At 49.4% G+C, this 27,168-nt stretch overlaps 1 protein-coding gene and 1 long non-coding RNA gene across 4 annotated transcripts in view; one reads left to right on the top strand and one right to left on the bottom strand.

Moving 5' to 3' along the window:
* The window catches only part of LOC124511603 (uncharacterized), a 28,861-nt gene extending 7,258 nt beyond the window's left edge, over positions 1-21,603 (bottom strand). The window contains exons 1-10 of one of the 3 annotated variants that reach the window (XR_006961948.1): positions 21,490-21,603; positions 14,969-15,085; positions 14,530-14,623; positions 13,954-14,101; positions 12,724-13,849; positions 12,475-12,589; positions 11,237-11,871; positions 6,622-6,756; positions 6,273-6,351; positions 2,386-2,554 (exon numbers count right to left, since the gene is read on the bottom strand). This is a non-coding gene — a long non-coding RNA (uncharacterized LOC124511603). Of the gene's footprint in view, positions 1-2,385; positions 2,555-6,272; positions 6,352-6,621; positions 6,757-11,236; positions 11,872-12,474; positions 13,850-13,953; positions 14,102-14,529; positions 14,624-14,968; positions 15,086-21,489 lie in introns of all 3 variants that reach the window. The other 2 variants (XR_006961949.1, XR_006961950.1) reach the window with 2 other exon arrangements.
* A 1,074-nt stretch (positions 21,604-22,677) lies between these two features.
* LOC124510784 (tigger transposable element-derived protein 1-like) lies at positions 22,678-24,045 on the top strand. The gene has a single exon (XM_047077429.1). The coding sequence runs from the start codon at positions 22,678-22,680 to the stop codon at positions 24,043-24,045; it is 1,368 nt and encodes a 455-aa protein (XP_046933385.1).
* The last annotated feature ends 3,123 nt before the right edge of the window (positions 24,046-27,168 follow it).

Here is a 27,168-nt window from a genome sequence, read left to right as displayed (position 1 = left end):
TCTCTCTAGCATTTCCTGTAGGCTACGTCTAAACACAATGAATTGCCTCAACTTTTCAGTATCTGGGAACGTCTTAATTTCCCCTTCCTTCCTGAAGGGCAGTTTTGCCAGATGCAGAATTCTTTGTTACGGGTTTTTTCTTTTAGTACCTGGAACATGTCACCCCACTGCCTTCTGCCCTTCCGAGTGTGCAAGGAGAAATCCGTTATCAAGTCTCACTGATGATCCTTTGTACACTGTATCCTTTCTTTCTTGCTGGTTCCAAGCCTCTCTTCGGCTTTAACAGATGATGATGAGTCTCGATGGATCTTAGAGTTCATCGCTACTTGAAATTAACTGAACATCTTGGGAACGTAGATTCCTGTCTTTTATCCAATTTGGAAAGTTCTGACCCATTATGTCTTCAGATATTCTCACTGACCCTTTTCCTCCGTCCTCTCCTTCTGGGACTGCCATAATATGCATGTTGGTAGTGTCCCATCTGGTCCTAGGTTCTGTACATTTTCCATTCCTTTTTCTTCCTGCCCCTCAGACTGGGTAATATTAGCCTATCTCCAAGTTTGCCAATATTTTTCCTCTGCTGCTCACATCTGCTATTGAGCCCCCTAGTGAACTTTTCAGTCATGTACTTTTCTACTCCAGAATTTCTATCTGGTTACTTCTTGTAATTTGTTTTCTTACTAATATTCTCTTTGTTGAGACATACAGTTCTTCTGGTCCCCTTTGGCTCTATAGGCACGCAACTTTAAGACAGGTGACATTAGTATTTTTCTAGTAACCTAATGTCTGTACTACCTTGGGGACAGTTTCTGTCCATTTCTTTCTCCTGTGAATGAACCACACTTACTGTTTCTTTGCATACTTTGTAATCTTTTGTTGAATCATTAGCTAAGTTTTAAAATGTCTTTTTTCTCATTCACTTTTGTTACTACATTATAGTGCAAAGAAGGAGCAAAAATGTTAAAGGAGAACTTTACACGTCAGGTTCCCAAGGAACATTCAGGTTTTATTTATTTAATTTTTTTAACGCTTATTTACTTTTGAGAGAGACAGAGACGGAATGTGAGTGGGTTAGGGGCAGAGGAGAGAGGGAGACACAGATCTGAAGCAGGCTCCAGGCTCCGAGCCGTCAGCACAGAGCCTGACGTGGGGCTCAAACTCACGAGCTGTGAGATCACGACCTGAGCCGAAGTCGGACGCTCAACCGACAGCCCCCCACGCGCCCCAGGAACATCCAGGTTTTTAAAAAAACTGGATCTCCCACACAGGGGCCTGAGGCGCACGTGGAGACGAAGGCTCAACAATATGAGAACCACAGAGCGCCACAGTTTGCACTTATTTATGTGGCCCTTGAAAATGTGTCAACAGTTCTTTTCCTCTAAGAATTCTTGTGTCCCCTTCTGTGTGTGAGGACAGACCGACCATTCTCTGTCCCTGCGATGTCGACATTCACAAAGGCTGGGTCTGCCTCTCAGGGACAGCGGAATCCACGTGACCAGCCTGACAGAGGAGGGCAGTGCGATGAGGCAGCTGCCGCAGGAGGCTGGTGAGGTCCTAGGTCATCCTGCTGAGTCTGGGCAGCCTCTAATGTATATCTGGGACGAGAGTCTGGGAGGCCTATTCAAGTTTCTTAACTCTGGTGTGTAAGTGGACATGGGAGTCACGAGGAGGAAGAACAGAGAGCACATTCTTTGCAGGAAACAGACCAGCCTGGTCGGATGAGAACGCCTCACTCATCATCCTGTAGCCAACAAACGTGCACTCCTATGTGTGACCTGACCCCAGCCCTCACCCCGCACTGGGCAGAACACCAGGGAGATGGCAGATGGCAGCACAACAGTGGGAGGGGACAAGGCTGCACAGCAGAATGTTCCGGGGATGGCAGGGCTCATCACAGTAATCACAGTAATCATTAGGCTTCCAAAGGGCTGCTGAGTAGACGATGACCTGGGCAGGAAGCCCCCTGGGAAAACCCTAAACTCCCAGTGCTTAAACCACCCTGGTGGGGAAACAAGTTTCTTAGTACAGGATCTTGGTTTCAACTACAAAGAAAAGAGAAAAGCAAGGGGAGCCCCCAGGTTGGGAGCTGACGCCCCAGACCGTATAATGCAGCAACGGGTCCTCACTGCGGTGGGTCTGTGCTCGGGCATTTAGGGAGGCCCCTGCACTAACAACTCACCAAGTCTAAACCGAATTAAACTAGAACTTCAGATGGCTACACATCAGCTCTGGGGCTAATCATCTCTGAGGCCTTTGATGTCTCTCAACAGATGCAAAGTTCCAAAGACAAAGGTGGGCACATGCCAGCACGGAACCCCACAACCAGAAATCACCTACCAAGCGCATGTAACACCCGAGGCCATCCCCGGCCTGGCCAACACTCACCTGTGAGTGAGCACCGTGACGGCCCAAAGGGAGCACCGCGAGCGTCCTTATGGGGGGCTCCCACCCAGCCCAAAGGGAGCGCCGCAAGTGTCCTTACAGGGGCTCCCACCCAGCTTCAGTGGGTGTAGGTGGGCTGTGAAAATGGACAATCTGCCTTTGATGTCGGGGCCTAACAAAGACAGAGACACACAGACGGTCAGAGCAGGGTCACCTATAGCCACTTTGCAAACTCTACAAGGACAGCCTGGGACTCCAGGCACCTTCTCTGCTTCACACTTAGTTATTTGGAGTCAGGAAGCAATGATGAAGTATCCCAAAGGTCAGGTACACTTACTTCCTTTTTTTTTTTTTTTTTTTTTTTTTGAGAGACAGTGCCGGGGCGGGGGGGGGGGGGGGGGGAGGCAGAGAGGGAAAGAGAATCCCAAGCAGGCTTTGTGCTATAAGCACAGAGCCCGACAAGGGACTCAAACTCACAAACTGTGAGATCGTGACCTGAGCTGAAACCAGGAGTCGGAGACTAAACCGACCGGAGCCACCCAGGCGCCCCTACATGAAATACTTTCAAAATAACAATGTTGATAGTACTATCTGTGATACAACTAAAGAAAATCTGAAATGTTCTCTGTAATTCCTTTTGTCCTTGGAAAGGCTCCCATTCAGTGGGTAAAGTCAAGATAACGCACTGTTTCTTCATCAGTAATGAACTATTTAAAAATGGTGTTGCAATGATAGGATAGTTATTTGAAGAAAGATCAAATTTATGCAATATCTCAAGCTACATATCAGAATAAAGTACAAATGGGTCAGAGACGTAAATGTAAAAAAAGTAAGTCATAAACATGATAAAGATGTGTCCATAATATGAAAATAAGGAGAGATTCTTTTCTAACTATAATTCGAAACCCAGAAGTTGCAAGAGACCCATCGCAATTACAGTGTTGAACGCAAAAGACAAGGAGGAAATCCTGAAGCAGCAACAGAAAAGATTCATCACATAGAGGATAACAGCAACATGACGACTGGTGCCTGGCACCTCATCAGAAATAGTAAAATGAAGGCAGTGGAACAAAATATTCAAAGCAGTGAGACAAGAATAATTTTTAAAAGTCAAACAGGAATGCTATATCCAGCAAAACTATCATTAATCAGGGCAGGGGCATCCGGGTGGCTCAGTCGGTCAAGTGTCCACCTTCGGCTCAAGTCATGATCTCATGGTTCGCGAGTTCGAGCCCCCTAGTACACTCAGCTCTTGAATGCATTAAAACACCTTCATGACTGTGCTGCCTCTAACATCAAATCCATTCCCGGGGCCATGAGCCGACAGTGAGCAAGATGAGGACCACCCTGGGCAGCAGGGCAAGTCCACGCGGGACAGACGCGCTCTCACAAACAGAAAGGGCCAGGGAAGAGATGATGTCAGTTGTCAGAGCAAAAGGTGAGGGTGAGCTCTTCTTGTCTACCCTCTAAGTTTTCACAACACCGTGCCAGAATACATGGATGTGTCCCAGCACTCCCACCTGTATGGGCTGAAGTGACGTTTCTGCAGGCCCGGCCACACCTGTCACTCCCAAAAGTGGATTGCCGGGAGACAGCAACTAGCAGCACCCAAGGACATCCACGAGCTTCCACTTTTTCCAAATGTTAATATTAACCACTGCAGGGCCCTGATCAAACGAACCACCTCCAGGGGCACCTGGGTAGCTCAGTCGGTTAACGGCCCGACTCTTGACCTCAGCTCTGGTCTTGATCTCTCAGGGTGAAAAGTTCAACCCTTGCATTCGGCTCTGCACTGGGCACGGAGCCTACTTAAAAAGGAAGAAGTAAAAAAAAAAAAGAAAAGAAAAGAAATCGCCTCCAAATACACAGGTAATGATCTAACCAACCTAACCTTTAGCACAAGGGCATGAAGCCCCAAACCTGAGCGCCATGTGACTGGCAGGCTTGCTGATGTAGATCAGTCAGTCACACCGGCCAGGATGCATCAGAGCCGGGTCAAGGAGGTCAGGGCGGTTGGTGCCAGCCACCACCACAACGTTCGTGAACGAGGTGAACCCTGGACATGAGAAGCAAGGGCGCCCGAGGAGAGGGCTCGGCTGGCACCCACTGGGGTAGTGCCGTATCCCCAGACAGCTCTCCTCCTCTCTCTGGTCCTGACGCCTTGTCCTCTTCTGCACACCTGCTCATCCTTCTAGGGACCCTGGCCTCCCCGAGCCGCCCTGCACTGGCTCTGCTCTTCCTCTGCTCACTCCAAACGGACTACAGAGGCCATTCAGCGGGGCCAACGCTCCTGCCCGGGGCTGGCTCTGGGGCCCCTCCCTCTGACCCTTCACGGGCAGGACACAAACAGCACACCACTGGCTCTGGTTCTGACAGACCCCATTGCTCTGGCTGAGACGCGTCTCCATCAGAGAGTAGTCAGACGTTCCCCGGCTAACTGGGACCCCCCAGGGCCTGGGCCCACGTGTGGACCTCCATCTTGACTCATCACTGGTTCCTGACAGCTTGACACTACCCGATGCCACCCCCCAACCCCCGGGGAGCAAGGAGACTCTCCACGGTGTCAGTGCCTCAGCTACTTCCCAAGGTCTCCATCCACCCAGCCCTGGTGGGCTCGCAAGGCCCAGGGAACTGGAATAGTCAAGGGCAGGCGGGACTGCAGAGAACAGGGGCCGCCAGCAGAGAAAGTGGTGGTGTTCCCACCCTCTTTCCCCCTGAATGCTCTCTCCCATCAGCCCCTTGAGACATCAGAACAGAGTACTAACCTAGTTAGAATCACGGTTGGATACGAGGTATAACAAAGGGTTTTGGAACGTCTTGGCTGGGCAGAAAGAATCTAACACAGTAAGCCTCTCAAGCTCTGCTTATAAGGCGGCCCCCAGCTGGCTCTGGGACCTGAGATTTGGGGAGGGTCTCCACTGCGCCCTGATAAGAGGGGCTCCCTAGGCCTAAACTGTTTGTACAGCGTGGTTTTGCTGCGCACCTGCCTTCCTCCTGGGAGGCTGGGATTTTGGTACATACTAGGCAGAGAGTGCCACAGGACCAGCCCCCACTGAAAACCTTGGTCAACTACACGCCCACATGTCGTCACAGCTCCATGGCAGGAAAAGTCGGTGCCTCCTGCACGTCCTGAGGGAAGCCGCAGCCAGCTTCCGTGCACCACACTCTTCCCTGCGCGGATTCTGCTCTGTGTCTGTCACCAGTCGTGGTCGTGGGTACAGCTACACATGGGGTCCTAGGAGTCCTCCTAGTGAATCACCAAACCAGGGGTACTCTTGGCAGCCCCAAGATGAAGATGAAAACTTGCCATGGGACCACTGAAAGCATCTCCAAATTTGAAAAACGTTCACCAAGTAGACATTTCCAGTGAAATATCAGCACGCCTGACAAGCTACCAGACACACTGAGCTGGAATCACTTTGAGGAAAAGTCTGAACTGAAAGAAAGAGAGAGATTTTGGTACGTGGAGTGGGCTCACACCCATGAGATTCTGCGTCAGGAAGGGCAGCAGGAGAGAGGTTCAGAGGGGAAGGAGCAAGGCTCCAACCACACCATCCTGCAGGCACCAAGGCCTACACTAGGAGAGGTGGGGGAGCCCTCATCTACCTGGTCCACCTCCCCAGGAGGGCCTCACCTCTCCTCATCTCACCACCCCATCTCCACTAACCCCTCCTGCTGGTGGGGAGGGGGCAGTGGGGGGCTTTTGTGGATCTAACATAGCTTTCTCCATTAAGTCTGCCTGAGAGCAGCCTTCCTACAAACAGAACCATCAGGGATGCTCACTCACCCAGGGAGCTGACAGAAACAAAAGCCGGAGGAGGGTCACGCGAGATGTGGCAGTGCCGACAGGACAGGCCTGCTCTCGGCGGCTGTCAGCAGCGTGCACTCACCATCCATCCCTCCACAAGCATCTGGTTCAGTGTGTTCTCCCGGTCACTCTGGCTTCCGAAATGCCCTCGGCCTCGTTGCCTGCCAAATGCATCAATATCATCAATGAACAAGACACAAGGAGCGTTTCTTTGGGCCACTGCAAACATGTCATGAACCTAAAGTAGGAATCCACACAGAGAGTCTATTTTGCTCCCGGTGTGAAAACAAAAATGAGTGTTTGTTAACCCAAGTCTCTTCCTCTCTTCTCCGGAACCCAACCCTTATCTCAATCTGCGGCGTGCTCTGTGCTCACTGCCGGGTCCACACAAAGACCGGGGCTGTCTGACTCAAGGACAAGCGCCCACCTACCCTTGCTGGCCCAATGCCGACAAATGTTTCCAGGAACTCTGACCCATTCACGGTGATGAAAGGCACACTGGCCTTCCCCGCAGTGGCTGTGGCAAGAAGCAGCTCCAGTGCCAGGAGACCAGTGGGCATGGCTCCCTGAAACAGAAAGGTGATGCCGGGCTCTTAAAGGGGACAGATGGGACCCAAAGACAGGCCCCTTTCTGATTTAAACAGGTGACTTCCAGGCGTCACTAACAAGAATCCCATGAGATGATGCACCATTCTTCTAGTCCGAGGTTCTCCTTCTAATATTTTCTTAGAAAATTAAACCACGTTCACCATAAAAAGTTCAAATACCACGGACACACGAAAGCCCATCCACCTAAGCAGGCCGTGTCTTCGCAAGAGCTCCCGAGGGCAGGGCTTGCTGGGTCAAAGGGTCTGAATGTCTAACAGGTGCCGTCAAACTGCTCTACAAAACAGTGACAGCAATTCACACTCTGGTAACACACCTCGGTGTTCGTTTTATGGATTACCATCACACCTGAAAATTGAAAAGAAATTTAAAGCAGGGAATTTCTACTGCCCCATTTCCAGTCAAGGGTGTGGGTTAGCATCTAGTTACCTCAGAGGAGACCATACAGTGTTTTTTCCTTGAGTCTTTAAAAACAACAACAAAGTACTCACGAAAAGGTAGGGAGAAGGAGTCACAAAACTCAGATCCACAACATGGTGCTGGACCCCATGTTCCCGTGAATGTGGGTTGAGGTCACGGTGCGCCATGAATCCATCTCTGCCAGTCGTGTGACCACACGCACAACTGAGAGTCCAGGGTACATGTGTCCACATCTACTGGAGGTCTTTACGCCCAGGAGGAGCGCACACCCATGTGGGCCCTGATGTCCTCGGCACCACACAGAATGACAGAGACGCCTCCCTCAAGCCCACACGCTGCTGGAGGGTCGCACTCCAGGTGAGAGGCCCTTCTTGGTGACCTGACCGCCACACCGCTTATCACACCCACTCTGCAAGTACATACAAGCAGCTGGACATCCTAAGAAGCAAAGAGAGGCACCCCCTGCGGCACCCAACCACAAAGCCGAGGGGACCAACATCTGGGCCGGGTGCTGGCAAATCTCCAGTAGGGAGCACCAGGGCGAGCTGCACCTCTGTCGCACACACATGCTTTCCAGCAAACACTCCCCAGCCTGTAAGACAGGACAGCACCTCCTACCCTCTAGTCCCCAGGCTCACAGCGGTCTGTCACCTGTTGCTGTTGCTCAGAACAAACTGTCTAGTGGCGGCCACACTATGGGGAGGAGCTGGAGAAAGCAAGGGTTCCTACAAGGGTCTGTGTCCAAAGAGCGGTCTACACTAGGCGCTCTTAGCCTGGTCCACATAGCCCAGGGATGACTGAAGGGTCTGTGACTCCATTTCCTTTAAGATGCAAATCATTCTGGGAAAAGGAGTCGCAGTTTGTCAAGCCATCAAAGGGTCCATGACACAAAGAGGCACCAGCAGAAACACACAGCAGCCAGAATCACAATGGCTGTACAACAACCCTGACCCACACCAACCCCACCCCTCTGTCCAGAGCAGGGTCAAGGGCTCACCATAAGGCAGCTGTATCTGATCCCAAACCTGTTTATGCAAGCTGTACTTCTATTTTAATTATGTAATTTAACACTGTGTGAACTAAAAAAAAAAAAACAGGAATAAAAAAAGGTTGTTTCTTCAAAAACTAAGTTGAAAGCTTTGGAAAACAAAGCAATAAAGGCAAACAGCTAAAAAAAATGTCAAATTGAGGAGGAAAGAAAACTCTAAGAAAAATGTCATAAGAAAATACACGGTTCTACACTCAGACTGCTCTAAGTTCTCACTTCATTTAGAGAACAAAACTATAGGTAACGTGTGGCTTATGCAGGACATTTAACAAAAGATTCTGATCATTGGAACCAAACTAGACGGACAGACTGGCCTCTAAATGAAAAGCCAATAATGTTTGTGCTTCAAGTGAACACAAACACGCTTCAGTTGGGTATGGGACTGTTCCTATAATTGCACAAGCTCATAGTTCAAAAAAGTAAACTCACAGAGGTTTCAGTTAAGAGGATCTTCACAATTCTGCCCTGGCAAATGCTACTTCCCATGATTAATAAAATACACGGTCTCTAGAAAACGCTCAATTGTCCCGTATCTGTCCACACTGACCCATGGTGATCTCTGACTGTGACCTGGAGCTCAGAGCATTATCATGTTTTCTGAAATCAATACCTTTGGAATTTGGGCTCCTAAGTCCTGACACTGCTTGGGATTCTTCAGGAAATTCACGAACTCCATCATCTCCAGCCTGGCCTCTTCACAACCAGCTACATCCGCAAACCACACGTTGACACTGTACTTTAAGACCCTGGCAGGTGTCTCCCCAGCACTAAAGAGGCGGCCCCTGTCCTTGCCTGCCACGCCCAGCCCCCATCGGGCCCCCTCCTCACAGCACAGAAGAAGATGCCCACTAGGAGAAGGGCGGACACCAGGCTTCGCAAGGGAAACCTAGAAGATCCAAGAAAACCACTCATCAGTTCCCTCGGGAGAAAGGCTGTGAAGGGCAGACTGATGCTACACAAGGGAGCAGTATCTTTTAAAAACATGTCAGAGCCTGGACACAGCATCCAGCCTTCCCCAATCCTGAGCCTCTCACCCCATACACGTCTGTCTGCCCAGACACCTGAAATTGGGGGTGAGGAGGACGGACCCAGCAGACCCAGCACAGCCCCCTCACAGTTGAGCCCTATTATACTATTTCTTAAGGGCTGTCTGCCTAAATATTTCACCGATCGATTCTTTCCTCCATGAAAACAGAATTTATTTATTCATTTCACTATATATAGTAAATTAGCAGACGCCTATAATATGCTCAAAGGAAGCACACTCCAAAACTGGTAAAAAAATTTTTTAAGTTTTTATTTATTTATTTTGAGAGAGACAGAGAGAGTGAGCTGGGGAGGGGCAGAGAAGGAGAGAGACAGAGGATCCCAAGCAGGCTCCACACTGTCAGCACACAGCCCAACAAGGGGCTCAAACCCACAAACCGCCAGATCATGACCTGAGCCGAAACCAAGAGTCAAGCACTTAACTGACTGAACCACCCAGGCGCCCCTCCAAAACTGATCAAACAAACACTGAACTGTTCTGTACTCAGAACCGGACTCCAGACTGGAGCCCGACATTCACCCGTCGCTCTCGGTGGCACAGACCACTGCCGTCTGGTTGGGGGAGTTCAATGCCCAGTTCCCAGTGAGCAGTCTCCAAGTTCCGCTCAAAGGTGTCAACGCTGCTGATGTTAACCCATACAAACTTCTGCAGAGACCAAGACTCAAGAGCAGCTTTGGGCTCCCCCTCCAGCCACCACCCCCCCACCGGGGCTCCTCCAGCAAAGCCTGGGTCTGGCCTCACAAAACCACAGGCTTTGGGTCTTGGATGAAGGTATAAGAAGCTCCCACAGCTGCGAAGGTTTGTCTGTCTCTTCTTTGTCCCTGTGCCATTCTCTCCTCCCAGCTCTCAGATCGTGGTTCTCACATGTTACTTGACAAAACTGAGTCACAGTTAAGAGTCCTACACTAGGCGGGTGTGGGGTGCCTGGGTGGCTCAGTCAGTTAAGCATCGGACTTCGGCTCTGGTCGTGATCTCATGGTTCAGGAGTTCAAAGCCCACGTCGGGCTCTGTGCTGACAGCTCAGAGCCTGCAGCCTGTTTCGGATTCTGTGTGTGTCTCTCTCTCTGCCCCTCCCCACTTACATTCTCTCTCTCTCTCTCTCTCTCTCTCTCAAAAATAAATGAAAATTGTTTAAAAATTTTAAAAAAGAGCCCTACACGGGGATTCTGTTCTACTTGGAACTCTGCTATTGCTACACACCGATGTGGTAAACGATCCCCTTAACACGGGTTATTAATCATGGGAAGTAGCATTTGCCAGGGCAGAATTGTGAAGATCCTCTTAACTGAAACCTCCGCTGTTGGGTAGTGAAACCAAGAGAGGCATGTTTTTGAAAACACACACACACACACACACACACACACACACACACACAGAAACTACACTTTACTTTTTCAATTCTTTTTTAAAGTTTATTTATTTATTTTTGAAAGAGAGAGGAAGGGGGGGGGGGAGAGAGAGAGAAAGAGAAAGCATGCACCAGGGGAGGGGCAGAGAGAGAGGGACACCGAGAATCCCAAGCAGCCTCCAAACTATCACAGAGCCCAACGTGGGGCCCAAACGCAAGAACCCATGAGTTCATAGCCTGGGCTGAAATAAAGAGTCGGATGCTTAACCAACTGAGCCACCCAGGTGCCCCTACACTCTACATTAAAAAAAAAAACCCTACGTGGGGCGCCTGGGTGGCTCAGTCGGTTGAGCGGCCAACTTCGGCTCAGGTCATGATCTCGCGGTCCGTGAGTTCAAGCCCCACGTCGGGCTCTGTGCTGACAGCTCAGAGCCTGGAGCCTGTTTCAGATTCTGTGTCTCCCTCTCTCTGACCCTCCCCCATTCATGCTCTGTCTGTCTCTGTCTCAAAAATAAATAAACGTTAAAAAAAAAAAACAAAAACACCCTACGGAGGAACACTCAGCCTTGAACTTACCCCTCACCTCAGATGCCATCCAGGAGCAGGAATGCCACGCACAAACTGTTCACAACCTCCAGCCAGTCCACCTCGGAGAAAGAACGCCAGACCTGCAGAGCAGGGCATTCGGCAGCAAACCACGTGCTTCTGTGCTCGGACGTGCTCCACAGACCCAGACTGTGGCTCTACCTCAGCCTACGCTCTGCAGAACAGATCCGTTTTGTTTTTCTACTAACATGAATACTTTCAGCTTGGGGTATGAACCTATTTCCATTTTAATAAACAGAAACCAATTCAGCAACAGGAGTTAAAATTTGGTACATCCAGGCACTAAGATTCCACACTGCCTTGGAAATCCAGAAGGCACACAAACAACAGTCTTACACTGACTACAGGGCAGTCCTAAGATACAGAGCTGATTCGGGAACATTCTGTCCACCCAGCTGCAGGTACCACAAGAAAACAGTGCCAGGGAGAATGAAGACGTAATCCCCAAGGCCCACAAGCTATTGGTGCCTCTGGACCCAACCATCTGCACGCAGACATGCTCCTCTGGGAAGCTCTTCAAAGACACAATTCAGGTGTGTGCCCTGGTTCCTTCTGCCATCCATCTGCTCTCGACAGCATCTCAGATCACTACAACAATGCTCCTTCTGGAAAGTAAATAAAGACTCAGGGTTGTGTGATGAGGACGTGTTCCCAACCGTGGCATCTTATGACCACCCCACAAAGCTCAATGCTTCCATAGTGCAGCCTAATGCTCGTTAAAGAAACGCCTCAGAGCAGCCGAACACCCCAGCTTTTCTGCAACAGAGACCTCAGAGACTCCACCGACTCTCACATTAAAGAGGCAAGAGCTGGGGCGCCTGGGTGGCGCAGTCGGTTAAGCGTCCGACTTCAGCCAGGTCACGATCTCGCGCTCCGTGAGTTCGAGCCCCGCGTCGGGCTCTGGGCTGATGGCTCAGAGCCTGGAGCCTGTTTCCGATTCTGTGTCTCCCTCTCTCTCTGCCCCTCCCCCGTTCATGCTCTGTCTCTCTCTGTCCCAAAAATAAATAAACGTTGAAAAAAAAAAATAAATAAAATAAAGAGGCAAGAGCTTGGGACATCCTTACAGCCCCCATCATGTTTCAATCTCTTACTTTTTGGATCACCGCCCGGCTGGCCAGTCTTGCTTTCTCCGACACAATTACACTATCACCTGGGTACACAGCTCAACGTGGTGAAGCCCAAGGGGCAGGGTGTAGACCAGTGCCCACCTGTGTAACCTTGCTCAGAGCAGGCCAGGGACTTCCTTCTTTATATTCTTCTTTACTTCCCATTTTTTGCAAATATACTTTCTCCTCATTTTAAAAATTGGAAGGAAACGTCCTCCTAATTTTAGTTAGGAGAAATAACAAAGCCATTTTACAACAAAGTTTGCTACTTAAGTTTCTGGATACTGTGTTTTTTTTTTTATTCCCAAATGCATGAGGCGCTCAGGGAGGGCTGCGCTTCAGCTTACTTACTTCTGTGACACCCTAAGATGTCACCCGGTGATCTCACAACAGCTGCGGAAGAGCTGGGAGACGGTGCAGCACTCACATGCTGGACTTTTCCAGCCAACCTGAAAGTTCCTCTGAGTGACGAAGATCAGGTTTTTGGTCTGAGCCCGGGGAGAGGCTGCCCGTCCCCTGTGCACCACGGGGGCTGAGCGCAGCGCTGAGTGAGGTGAGCCAGGGAGGGAACACGTCCCCGTTCAGTGCTCTAGGCTGTGCCTCGGAACAAACACGTCACTGTCAGCGGTGCCAGACCTTGAGGGAACTCTGGAATCTGTCCAGAATGCAGACACAGGAGGACCCCTGTCTCACCCCTCCTCCCCAGCAGGAGGCAGATCCTTGGGAGAGAGGAGAGGCAGCTGCCATTCCCCCACCCAGCAGGGAGCAAGGGCCTCTCTGAGGACAGACGTGCGGGCAGACAACAAAGGCCTCAGCTACAGACCCTGGTGGGAAACAATGGTTTTCTACAAACATCATCACACAGATGGAAGTCCGGATCTTAACTGTGTGTTATTTAGGGCGATGGGCAGAGGGGGAGCAAGTCCTCCGCTCCTATCTGTGTTTACACTTAAGCTGGAGGAGCACTCCACCTGACTTCAGCACTCAGAAGGACAAGCCAGGGAGGACCCTGCGAGCACAGCACAAAGCCTGGGGTGGACAGTGCTGGCCCACCCTGCTCAGGGTCAGGGTAGGACTACACTAGGAGGAAAGCTTCCAATCAGACAGAAGATCGGAGTTTACAGAAAAACAGAATGAGGTCTTAGGAGCAAAAGCTAGTCAATGATGAAGTTAGGCCATGATGTTACAGGGACCTCCGCCCAGCAAGAATGTGGGCATGACATTCAGCGTTCAGTGAGGGAGCTACTGGGAAAAGTAAAAACCGGTCTTGTCTATACCCCAAGGCTGGGATGCTCAGGATCAGAGCTTGCAGACCACAGGGGTGGGCACGCCGCCATAGGTACCAGCTCCTTCCTGGGTGGACAGACTGTAAGTGCCCTCACCAGACCCCTCACCAAGTAATACTGCATGAACTGCTTCCGGGTGATTTCCTTCCCAGGGTCTCGAAAATAGATGTAGAAAAATCCCACAGCAACACCTGCCCCCGAAACAGCAAGACTGCAGAAACCCTGCTTGTCCCAGGGGAATGCCCACCCCCCCCCCCCCCGCCTCCCCCCCGTGGGACAAGAGAACACATTTTACGGTTAAACGAGGGTGGTTTCCTTCATGAAACAGCGACTTCTTTTATCAGATATTATGAGACACATCATCAAATGCTCCCTCCTCACACTCCACCATGCTGTGTGCGTGGTGAAGCCAAAGCCGGGGTCCTTGGGAGGAAAGGCCTCCGCTTGGCACATGTAAACAAAGCAAACACAGCAGCTCAGCAAAGCACCTGGGAGAGGCAGAAGAACCCACAAAGAGCCAACACTTCGGGGGTTATCTCTTATCTGGGTCTTTTAAAATTCAGATGGAAATCTCCACGCTGTCGTAATTTTAAGTTTGTTTCTTAGAATCTTTGAATCAGCTTGCTCCAAGAACAAGCAGAGCGACTGCACAAAGCCCAAGCACAGCAGTGACCGGCCCCCTGGGTACCTGATGGGCCGCGTGGGGTCTATGAGCGTGACCGGCCCCCTGGGTGCGTGATGGGCCGCGTGGGATCTATGAGCGTGACCGGGCCCCTGGGTGCGTGATGGGCCGCGTGGGGTCTATGAGCGTGACCGGCCCCCTGGGTGCGTGATGGGCCGCGTGGGGTCTAGTCCTCGGATGCACACACACCTTCTGCAGCCGGCTCCACCAGGCAAAGTCACCCTGCTTTCCTCTTCTCCTGCCTCCTCTGTTCCAGCCCCAACATCCTTTGGCTCACCAGTTCCTAAGAGAAAACAGAATCTGACACCAGGTAACAATAATTACAACTTCCTAGAGAAAGAGGCTTCAGAGAACAAAAAAATGCCTTCTAACATACAATCTTCCTAACACTGGTGCCTTCTGGAGGTAAACGGAGCAGGACAGGAAGAGGCTGGGCAGAGCTGAAACATAAGTATCTTGTCCGGAAGTGTAGGAGAAAAGCCTGCTGTGCCCTTCCCAACTCAGGACACAGGTTAGAGTGGAAAAGACTACTAGACCATACCAACCCCAGACATTTCCAGACAAGATGGAAATTTAAAACAATTCCTTAAAATCTCCAGGTAATCACCAGTGAATGGAACATACATACCAGGCACGATCCAGGGGGCATTACTGTTAAACAGCTGGCACTTTGGGCACGATACCCCTTCTGAGAACACTGTGACCCACAAACTAGATGACTGAATCCAGCCTTGCAAGCCTCTTCCTGCAACACACATGTAAAATACAAAGCAGTTCAGAGTACACAAATCCAGCCCCATAAGCACCCCTGTCCCACCACTCTGTCGGGTGCAAAGTATGTGTCGGGAGACATGGCTCTGATTCAGGACATGCCCACCTAGGGTTCCTCCAAGTACACTCTGAGGATCAGGAGGCTTGAACGGTCCTAGAAAGCTAGGCACACCCAAAGAAACACTCTCCCCTCCCCATGTAACTCCATCAAGCACAATTTCCAGTTAAAATTTCCAAGAGGTGCTTTAGCACACACAAAAAGACAAGGGGGAGAAACAAAAACGAATAATTGTTATCACGGTGTCTGCCAGGCATTTAGCTTTGTTTGACCTGTATGATACTCGATTTATAAGAAGTATACATTTGGTCCTCCTGGTACAGAGCTTTAACAACCCTTGGAATTTCCTAGGTGGTAAAGGTGTCTTTCGTTATTCATAACCAGCCTCTTTCAACCACACTTGAGTTTGTGTCAATGATGTGACTTTTGGAAAACCCTTAAGGATGGAGGCAGGTTCCTAGGAGAAGCAACCAAGTGATTAGAAGGTTAGAACTTTCAGCCCCACCCCTGACTCTGGGGGAGAAGGGGGGAGGGGAGAAGAGCTGGAAGTCGAATTAATCACAGCAGCCAATGATTCAATCAATCACATGCCTATGCAACAAAGCCTCCATATAAACCCAAAAGGGCAGGGTTTGGAGAGCTTTTAGATTGGTAGACAAGAAAGTACCCACATTCTGTGCTAAACCCCAAGGGGACAGAAAGCTCCTACACCAGGGAATCCACCAGACCTTGCCCTACATATTTCTTCATCTAGCTGTTCATTCATATCCTTTAACATCCTCATTCATCCAGTAATGAACTACTGGTAATCTAGTAAGTACATTGGTTTCCCGAGTTTGTGGGCAGCTCTAGCAAATTAAATGAACCCAAGGAGAGGGGGTCATGGAAACCTGATTTACAGCCAGTCAGTCAGAAGCACAGGTGACAATCTGGAAGTGGAACAGCATCTGAAGGCAGGGAGTGGGAGGCGGAGGCAGTCTTTCAGGACGGAGCCCTGAGCCTGTGGAATCTGGTGCTAACTCCAGGTACATGGTGTCAGAAGTGGGTTAAACTGTAGGACACCCAGCTGGTGTCCCAGAACTGCATGGTGGGGAAACCACCCCCCCACCACCACCCGCCCACACATTTGTGACCAGAAATGAAGTCGCAGAGGTGCCACACAAGAATGCATGTGTTCCTAAGAACCTGGGAAACTAACCCAAAACTTAGGAAAACAATCGTTCCCCTGAGTAAGGGAAAGGTGGTCTCACAGAGGCTTCTAAGGCAGCGATCCATCCATGGCCATGATCCTCCACAGCCAGGCAACAGGAAATGGAAGGGCCTAAGCAAGAAGCCCAAAAAGTCGCAGGACAAACAAAGCCACAGTCCTGCCCCGTCACATGCACACCACTCCAATAACCCCAAATCAAAGCCGTGGAGGCCCAAGGCCTAGGTGACCCGGAAACAGACAAACATATTACGGGACAGAGTAAAAATGTGCATAAACGACAACGCTGCAAAACCAACTGCTATATTTGTAAAGCATGTAAACACACCTCCCAACATGCTTCTATGGGCCTCCTCCTATTCCTCACTTGCAGGTAACTGAGCAGAAGACGTTCCACAGGAGAACCACACCTGATAAATACCCACTTCACCAATCCACATCACCAAACTGTGAGGCTTCGGATCTGAATAAGGAAGGGGGTGACTTGGAAGCGATGGGCACGACAAGCAAAGGAGAGAGAAGGCCAATACCACACGTGCACGGGCCGCCTGCTTGTCACCTCCCAAGGAGACTAACCCCGGAAGTAGCGAAGCCCTTAAAAATGCAAAACTCTCACAGTTTTAAAACATTAAATTGAGGGGCGCCTGGGTGGCTCAGTCGGTTAAGCATCAGACTTCGGCTCAGGTCACGATCTCACAGTCCGTGAGTTCGAGCCCCGCGTCGGGCTCTGTGCTGACCGCTCAGAGCCTGGAGCCTGTTTCGGATTCTGTGTCTCCCTCTCTCTGACCCTCCCCCGTTCATGCTCTGTCTCTCTCTATCTCAAAAATGAATAAACGTTAAAAAAAAAAAATGAAAGAAAAAAAAAACATTAAATTGATGGACACCTGGGTGGCTCGGTCCATTAAAATGTCAAATTGACCCTTGTATCTTTTCTTGGAGTTGCTGCTTTTTCTAAGTCTCTTTCTTCTAAAGAATTCCTCAAACCCTTAGGGACAAAATGATGAGGTTCTGGTACTTTAAAAGCACAGACCACACTCACATAAGCAACCATCCTGTAAGACGAGGAAAGAGAGTACAAGAGAAACCAGTTTTCTGCCCTGACTCCTTGCTTGATGCGATCAACATGCACCTACAAGCCTCACATACAGGGTGTCCAAGGGGACACTGAGCACAGTCCTACAGTCCACTGTGAGAGGCAGATATGCTCCAAGCTAACTGTAGTCTGCACATCATCTCTGTTGTGCTTCCCAAACATGAGGCTCAGCCTGAGTCACTTAGATATGTAGAAACAAAGGTTTGTTCTCATGCATCCCAAAAGATTCGCCTAGAAACTTTCTTATGAGAGTTTCTCTTTCACTGTCCTATCAAAACCATAAAGACAGGCTGCAGTGACCCAGAAACGGGAAAACTGAAGTAAGGCTCAATATGGAAACTAGGAAAGGCAGGAGGCACAGGGCATCCTGAGTCAACACACACCCTGTCCCCTGGTTCCCCCACTACAGGGGAGACACTGAGGAAGCCTCACTTGGTTCTCGTACGTTATGCTAATGATGGTAGAAGAAAGATGGGTACCTTTGGGTGGTTTTGAACACAGCCACTAAGAAAATGACGTCAGTCTTCCCCGAAGAGGCAGCTGCTGAAAGCAGGTCCCCCGGAGGCAGTGAAAAGTGAGAGAAGATGAACACCTTCTGCCATGTGATGGGCCATTTTCTCATGGTGGCATTACAGGTGGGAAGGGACCCGGATGTGGGCTAAAGGGCTAGCTTGCCGCCTTTGCTTATCCGCTTAAATGTCCCATTAAAATAGGATTCAAACAGGATAAACAGGAACTAAATTCACTGCAGAAACACATGAAGAATTTTCACAGCTATTGCTGTCAATGCCTCCACTCCCACCCCCACCAATTCCCTAACCATTTCTTGCCTGAGACAATTTTGGCCACTGAAACTATTACAGCCTCAAAAACAAACATGATTCTAAGATTAAGCCACATAAAAATTTTAAAAGCAAAGGATACTATAATTTATCTTTGATCAACCAAGGATTAGTATTTTTGTCAGGCCAAAGAAAGCAAGTGCTCTCCCAGATCCTGTATTTTCTTCAGTCCTCAAAGAAGAAAATGCCAGTTTTCACCATAAGCTAACAGTATTTAACACCAGTTAAGGACAAGACCAAAGACGACTTAGATTTTTCACTATTATATGTCAAAAGCCATTAGAACAAAAATAAGCTCAAGAAAAGCCACCATATTAAGACAACAAAATCTAAGTACAGTCAAGAACCCAATATTGATTATATTAAAAAAAAAAAACCAACATAAGCAAAGATTTGGATCATCCCCAATATTCTATTATAATGAAAATAGATATACAGGTGACAACACCCGTGTTATTTCAACCATGCTGTCCCTCATGATGAGGCAGGCCATTCCCCACGGCAAATTCGTTGCCAATGGTTATTAACTTGCTAATAAGCCAAATTATTCAAACATCCCTATCAAAAGCCAAAGTGGACTCACAAGTAAGGTAAGCTATAAGAAAGATATTAAAACCAGGGAGAAACCCAAACGGGGAAGCTCAGCAAGGAGATGCACCAGGAAGGGTGATGAGGCCACGAGAACTTCCACACCGTGAATGAAGCCGCCTGCTGCAGGGATTCACCCCGCACGAAAGGACCAGAGCCTGATGTGGAGGAATCACGAGACCATGAAGACATCACAAAGGCATTTTACCGCAACAGGAAATTTAGACAAAGGAGCACAGAAGGTGGTGCACCTGCTGGGTGGGTGCTCCTCTGTCACCTCCTCCAATCCTCACCATCCGCCCTAAAAAAGTAGGTGTGACCGCGCCCCCTGCAGAGGTGGAAAAGTTTAGAGAGGTAAGTGAGTGCCTGAAGGCAACTGGGAGCTGGAGGCGTATGAGGGGAAACCAAGCCTCCCAGGGTTTCTGCAGCTCCACGCCAAACAGAGCAGGGCTGGTGGCCTACAGCCCTAGAAGTGCTAAGTACTGTGCTTCAGGCCTCCAAAACTTGATAAAACTCCCAATTCCTTTATTTCAGTTCATGACTTAATCTTCTGACATGGGCTAGGGAACCACATTAGGTCAGAGGCAGTTCTCAGAGACACAGTCTGTTACTGGTGTTTGGCTGTGATGAGCATACGCAATGCCAAGACGTGGGGCTGGGCACAGTAAGACCCTTCAACAGGCAAAGGGCCACTGTCCTTTTTTTCCCGTCAGATCATCAGCCAGGTTACCCTGGTGTCTCAGACTCACGCAGACACAAGCCCGCCAGGCAGTGGCTCCTCAATGTGCTGGGAGCTCACTTCCTTCAGCACTCAACTATCCCACCCACATTGATACGGCATTTATGCCTCTCCATTCCCTTCTCTTCCTTTTCTACTTCCCTTGTCCTGCTTGTCTCGTTCTCCTCCTTGCACAGCAGGGATGGTGCAGCAAGATCACTGAATGAGAAAATAACTGCATGGAAGCCTCCAGAACATAAGCCTCCCTTGATGAGTGTTAACTGATAGGGTACTTTTGACTACACTGTGACGCCTCTCCAGCTTTGGCAGCCCCCCCCCCCCAGCCTACAAATCCAAGGAGAGCAGCCGAGGGACAGAGCCCTCGCCTGTGTTCACTTCTTGACTCTCAACAGATGAACAACTCAGTCTGGGGGGAAGAAACCCTCAAAGATCATCCAACTTCCTTCGTAACTGAAACCACTGAGGCCACGGAGGTTCGGTGACCCAGGACACAGCTGTGTCAATTACTGACTTCCACCACGTGTTAACAACCAGAACACCCTCTGCAATGCTGAAACGTCCCAGGCGAAAGGCTCTGCTCTCATCGATAGTTCCAGAAATGGAGCTCACTTGTACCATCTCCAAAATGAATAGGGATGGGAGGGAAAAGCTCATTCCTGAAGACAAGACAGAAGATAAATCCACGGAATCCTTCTTCCTCCTTCACTGCTGTCTGGAAACCAAGATGCCTTTCTTGGACCAAAAATCAGAAACCTCACATTTGTGCAGGAGAAAAAATTAAGCCAATGTGATCACTGCACCCTGGGATGTATCAACCAATAGAGAAACAGAACCTTAAAATACGGAATCCCAGGGGGGCGCCTGGGTGGCTCAGTCGGTTAAGCTTCCGACTTCGGCTCAGGTAATAACCTTGCAGTTCCTGGGTTTGAGCCCCCAGCCAGGCTGTATGCTGACAGCTGGGAGCCTGGAGCCTGCTTCGGATTCTGTGTCTCCGTCTCTCTCTCTGCCCCTCCCCTGCTCACACTCTGTCTCTCAAAACTGAATTTAAAAAAAAGTTAAAAAAAAAAAAAAAACACAGAATCCCATTTCATAGTATCTAACTGGAAGAAAGGCACACAACCCAGAAATACCTAAAAGTGAAGGCACTGGAGCGAGATGGCCCTGAAATGCAAGTGGCCAGTTTTGCTTTTACGTTTTCTCTTCTATAAACAGGGTTATGGCAGCGCTTTCGTGCAGGAAGGGTTTAGGGCTCAAATGAGAGGGGTCGTGTAAAGCCCTTAGCACGGAAGGCTGGAAGCAGTACTAGCTGCTATGAGAGAGGTGAAACCGGGCTCCACACGTGAGAAACACTAACAGCCGGCAAAACTCTTCACGTGCAGTATCACATCCGGCTCAGAGAGCAACTCTGGGCTACAGCAAGCAGTACCTCCAGGCCCAGGGGGAAACGGGCTCGCAGTCGAAGCGAGGTGCCCGAGGAGATGCTGTAGGTTTGCAGGGACTCGTGACTCGAACGCAAATCGCTCCACGTGGGGGCTCTTTGGAGAGGGGACTGAGGCGGCAGAGGAGGGAGCCAGCACTGCGCAGGGCCCGGGAGGCGGCGGGAAATTCAGAAGGCGGCAAGAAGCCGCGAGGGGAAGGGCAGGGACGCGGAGGGCAAGGGACGGCCACCTCAGCCGCGGGGACAGAGCCGCCGGCTGGGGATGTGGTGGTGGCCGCAGCCGGGCCCCTCTAGTCCGTTCCCCCGGGCCCCTACCCCGCGACAGCCGGCGCAACCGGGCGGCGTCACCAAGGCGTCGAGCGGAGCCCGCGCCCCCGCCTCCCGACACCTGCGGGCAGAACCTCCCCGCTCACCTGCCGGGCTGTTCCGAGGGCTCTCACGCCTGCCCTGACCGTCCCGCCGCCTCCTCGGCCACCGCCGCACGGCCCAGACCGCTCGGCCGCCGCCCGGAGCGGGCGCGACACTCCCCGCCCCCGCCCTCGCGCCGCTGGGGCGCGCGCACGCGCAGAACAGCAACAAAGCCAGAGAGGCGCCACACCCCCGGAGCCGTCCCCGCGGGCGCTGGAGGCGTCGCTCATGCGCGGTAAGGACTGGGCGCCGGCTTGGGACCTCTCGTCAGCTGTCTACCCTACCACCTGACTTTTTAAAGATCTGAACGTGAGCGCTGTCGGGTCCTGTCCACACAGCGGAGCGCAGAAATCCCAGCGACCGACTCGGGCTAGATGCTATGAGGATACCCAGCGCCTTTAGACTTATTTTAAGTCGGGCATCTCCAAGGACACATATTTCCCGGGTCCTCCACAGGAAGCGGATCAAAAAAGACAACACCAGTCCCTGGTCCGTCCCCCACCCCCACCCCCGGCCGCTGCTACCGGCGCCTCTCGTGAGCCCGCTACCCGGCTACCTGCTGCTTCGATGTCCCTCTAGAACGGAGGCACTGACTCGGTGTGTGCTATGCAGCGTTATTAACTTGCACGGATTTTTTTTCTGTTTTCTGGATCCCAGAAGCCCACGCCGGTTTTAACGTTCCTGCAGATGTGCTGTCTGGGGATCGGACACTCTGATTGACACCGGAGGCCTACGCTGCCTGCCTTCCAATCGAGAGTGAACCAGCCTGTTTCTGGCAAAGGGGGCCGGGCGGGCCTTTGGTGACCTTTTTCTCATCCGCCTGCGCTTCTTGGCGGCCCCATTTTCCCTCCCGCGTTTTGCAAGGGAGGAGAGAATAGCCACGGGCCTTCTTGCTCCTGAGACCGCTGTGATTTTACTACATTCTGGAAGGGAAAATGCCTGGGAAAAGGTCCCTAAATGCATCGGCCATCCCAAGTGCCAAAAGGGAACGGAAAGCAATTACCCTCGACATAAAATTGGAAGTGTTGAGACGATTTGAAGTTGGTGAAAAGCTCAGCCAAATTGCGAAGGCCTTGGGCCTTGCTGTTTCTACAGTGGCTACAATCCGAGATAATAAGGAAAAAATCAAAGCGAATTCGCAAATAGCTACTCCTTTGAGAGCCTCCCGGTTGACTCGGCATCGAAGTGCAGTCATGGAGACCATGGAGCGCCTGCTGCACGTGTGGCTTGAAGACCAGAGCCAGCGAAATGTGCCCCTGAGTGTCACAGTTATTCAGGAGAAGGCTAAGAGTTTGTTTGATGACCTACAGCGTGAAAGAGGTGCAAGCTCTCAAACAGAAAAGTTTACTGCAAGTAAAGGGTGGTTTGTGAGATTCAAGGAGCGCCACTGTTTGCCCCACTTCAAGATAAACAGCACGGCTCCTGGAAACAAGGACACATATCCAGAAGCGCTAAGAAGCATCATTGAAGAAGGTGAGTATACCCCCCAGCAGGTTTTTAACGTAGATGAGACGGGGCTTTATTGGAAGAGAATGCCTGAAGGAACGTTTATTTCTGTGGAAGAGAAAGCTGAGCCAGGCTTTAAATCATCCAGAGATCGCTTGATGCTGCTTCTTGGTGGCAATGCAGCTGGGGACTTTAAGTTGAAGCCCCTATTGGTGTACCACTTGGAAAACCCCAAGGCTCTGAAAGGATACTCCAAGCCCAATTTGCCTGTAATTTGGCGCTCAAACAAAAAGGCCTGGGCGACCAGGAGCATCTTTCAGGAATGGTTCACATACTTTTTTTGCCCAGCCGTTGAAAGATACTGTGCCCAGAATAATCTCACCCACAAAGCGTTGCTCATCCTAGACAATGCCCCATGCCACCCAGTAAATTTGAGTGATCTGTCTGATAATGTAAGAGTGGAATATCTTCATGACAGTACAGCTGACTCCATCCAGCCCATGGGTCAAGGCATAGCCTCCGCCTTCAAAGCTCATTACGTGAGAAGAACTTTTGAGCACATCCTAGAAGCAACAGATGGGGAGGATACAGCCATGATCAGGGAGTTCTGGAGAAACTACAGCATCATGGATGCTGTAGACAACATTGCACTAGCTTGGGAGGCGCTGAGACCGGCAACAATGAACAGCGTGTGGAAGAAGATCTGGCCTGAGTGTGTTCGGTTCCAGAGCGTTTCCCAAACAGATAACATTGCACAACTTCAACAAAACATTGTGACCCTTGCCAAGAATGTGGCTTTCGAAGAGGTTGTAGAAGCCGACGTGGACCAGTTGCTGAGGTCCCACGAGGAGGATCTCTCGAACACGGAACTGATGCAGCTAGAGCAGGAGCCTGCAGAAGAGGAGAGTGAAGATGCCCCACCTGCCCTGCGTCAGCTAACCACAGGAAGACTCTCAGCAGCCTTCTCACATTTCGAGGCAGGCCTACAGGTCCTTACAAGTGACGGCCCTAATGATGATTGGAAACTGAAAGTTTCGGGAGCAATCAATGATGCGATCAACTGCTACAGGGAATTGTACAATGAGAAAAAGCGGCGCTCAAAGCAACTATCTTAGGTCGTTTTCCAGTGTGTGTGACCAAACGTCAATCAAAATAAAGCCAGAAGCAACAAGATGACCTCAGCGGATGAGATCCAGCCACGCCTCTCTACTTCCAGATGCTTTACATCTTTGGAAACTCTTGTTTCTGGTATTTTTATTTTGACACCTGAGAGTACCAAATTTTGTCATTAAAATTTTACTTAAATACGTGCTTTAGAATAATCACATGCAAGAATACCCAGGAAAATGCTGCTTCAAAAGGAGAAAACTGCAGGGTGCCTGGGTGACTCAGTCTATTAAGCATCTGACTCTGGATTTTGGCTCAGGTCACGATCTCACAGTTTGTGAGATCAAGCCCCACGTTGGGATCCACACTGACAGCGCAGAGCCTGCTAGGGATTCTTTCTCTCCCTCTGTCTGTCTGTCTCTGCCCCTCCCCTGCTTGTGTGCATGCTCTCTCTCAAAATGAATAACTTTAAAAAAAGAGAGAGAAAACTGCAAGGAGGAGACTAGCTCTTCTAAGACATTAAAGCAAACTATAAAACTTCAGTGAGTAAGTCAGTGCAGTAGTCAGACCTGTGGAATAAGTTTGGAAGCCCCGATTTTTTTTTTTTAATGGTGGGGGACAACTGGTTAATCATTTGGAAAAAGATAAAATTAGATCCCTGCCTCACAGCATACACAAGACTAAATAAACAGATGGTGGATCCAAAAATAAAAATTGAAACCATACGAGTACTACAAAAACACATAGATGAATGCCTCTTTGACCTGGGTGCTGGGAAATTTTCCATGACTTAAGACCCAGATGAAATAAGAAAAGTTAATTTGACTGTATAAAAATGTAACAAAAGAGCTTTTCCATGGGAGAAAGACTACAAAGTCAAAAGCAGTTGATAAATTGGAAGAAAATATTTGCAACATCTCACAGGCAATGGGCTAATCCCTGCTATATGGAGAACTCTTAGGATTGAGGAGGAAAAAATACCAGAAATCCAATAGAAAAGTGGACAAAGGATATAATTCATGAATAAATAAATTAGGTCTCGAAACAAAAAAAGTTCAACCTCATTCATGATTAGAGAAATGCAAATTAAAGCTACACAGATACTGTGTCTCACTAATTAGATTGACAGATAATCAAAAAGTATGGCCACACCCTCTGTTGGTGATGTTCTGGGCTAACAGGGACCTCCTACATTGCTGATGGGAATGCAGATTGCTACAACAAATATGGAGGGACATCAGACACTCATAAAAAATACATTTCTTTTGATTTAACAATCCCACCTTCAGGAGTATACTCTGAAGATACACCTCCAACAAAAGAAAATACATGTGCCCAGATTGTTGCATCCTTGTTTGTTACTGCAAAAGTGAGGAGACAGCCTGAATATTCGTATATAGAAGAATGGTCAAATATGAAATGGTTATTACATACAATGGGATATAATCTAGATGTAAATGATGATAACAGTAATAAAGGAGGAAGAACTCTGGACTGATAGAGAATGGTTTCCAGGGTATACTATTATTTGAAAAAAGCAACGTGCAAAAAAACAGTATGCTATCATTTTTGTGGAAGAAAGAAGGGGGAGGGGCTCCTGGGTGGCTCAGTGGGTTGAGCATCGGGCTCTTGACTTCAGGGCTCAGGTCATGATCTCACAGGTCATGGCTTCAGTCTCCACATCAGGCTCTGTGCTGCAGTGCAGAGCCTGCTAGGGATTCTCTCTTCTCTCTCCCTCTCTCTCTGCTCCTCCACCATTCACACGCTCTCTCTCTCTCAAAAAACCAACTTTAAAAAAAAAAAGGTGGGGGGGTGGGGCGCGCCTGGGTGGCTCAGTTGGTTAAACGTCCAACTTCAGCTCAGGTCATGATCTCGCGGTTCATGGGTTCAAGCCTTGAGTCGGGTTTCGTGCTGACAGCTGCTTCAGCTGCTGTGTCTCCCTCTCTCTGCCCCTCCCCCACTCATGCTCTGTCTCCACCTCTCAAAAATGAATAAATGTTAAAAAAATTATTTAAAAAAAGGGGTAAACGAAATAAGAAAATAGACATGTATCATACTCATTTTTGCAAAAAGAAACCCAGAAAGGAGAAGCCAGAGACCAAAGATATTGGTTACCTGATGGGAAGGGGTGGAAAGAAGCAAAGAACGGGGGAGGAAGATATTTGACGAACCTTTTATAAAGGTTTTTATTTTTTAAAGTGCCTTTAAAAAAAATTTTTTTTTTAATGTTTATTTTTGAGAGAGAGAGACAGGCAAGTCTCTGTTGAGCCAGCCAGGCACCGTGGCCTCTTGTGAAGTTCTGACTTTAGGAACCATGTTAATATATCACAACAATAAAATAGGCAAATAAGAGGCCCCCGGGTGGCTCTCCGTTGCTTAAACTTCTGACTCTTGATCTCAAGGTCGTGAGTTCAAGCCCCATGTTGGGCTTTGCACTAGGTGTGAAGCCAATTTAAAAAAATAAAAATAGGGAAATAAAATGGAGTACACGAATGGAACCATGTTTCTCATGAATTACACATGCACAGTGAAAGGGGAGAAACACCCAAGTGAATTTTGAATGCTGTGTTTTGACTGTATTCCCTCAACTAAATACAAAAAGGAACTCAAAAAAAATATTAAACTCTAGGCTTCTTTTTCACAGAGGCATAGGTTGGCAATGCTGAAGGTACTCTCTGTGTGTTCTAGGATTGAGCAAATAAATAATTATAGATAACAGAGCCAGGTTTCTGTCAAGGAAGGGAATCACAAATATTAAAAGGGGGAAAGAATCTTGTAGCATTACCTTGAAATTGGGAGTATCAGTGTGAACTCATGTTTTTAATATGTTTATGGAGGACTAGATGTCGATGAAGGGCTACTATTTCCTGTCTGGTAAAAGGACCTAGAAGCAGTGACAGCCCAGTAGGACTGAGCACACCCGACGACCACATCTTGTTTACTGAATTACCACTGTCCACTAACAGCTATTGGGGCTCCTTGAGGAAATGGCTGGTTTCAGGGCTAGGAGTGGGAAAGTGCAAGAAAAACCAAGAACACCTTATTACGCTAGAAAGTAAGCGGTTCCTAAAGAATGACAGAAACGTGTCAAAAGGACACAGGAGACAAGTAGATCAAAGCGTCACTTCTGG

The sequence above is a fragment of the Lynx rufus genome, unplaced genomic scaffold (genome assembly GCF_022079265.1).
Source record: "Lynx rufus isolate CCGP_SWC_20201006 ecotype Redwood Valley unplaced genomic scaffold, mLynRuf1.p SCAF_16, whole genome shotgun sequence".
NCBI classification, from domain to species: Eukaryota; Metazoa; Chordata; class Mammalia; order Carnivora; family Felidae; genus Lynx; species Lynx rufus.
The sequence above is the reverse complement of the archived record's forward strand: the minus strand, read 5'-3'. Positions and strand labels throughout refer to the sequence as shown.

What these genes read in the sequence shown, in the direction of transcription:
- LOC124510784 (XM_047077429.1), top strand. Translation starts at nt 22,678, where the DNA reads ATGGAGACCATGGAGCGCCTGCTGCACGTGTGGCTTGAAGACCAGAGC.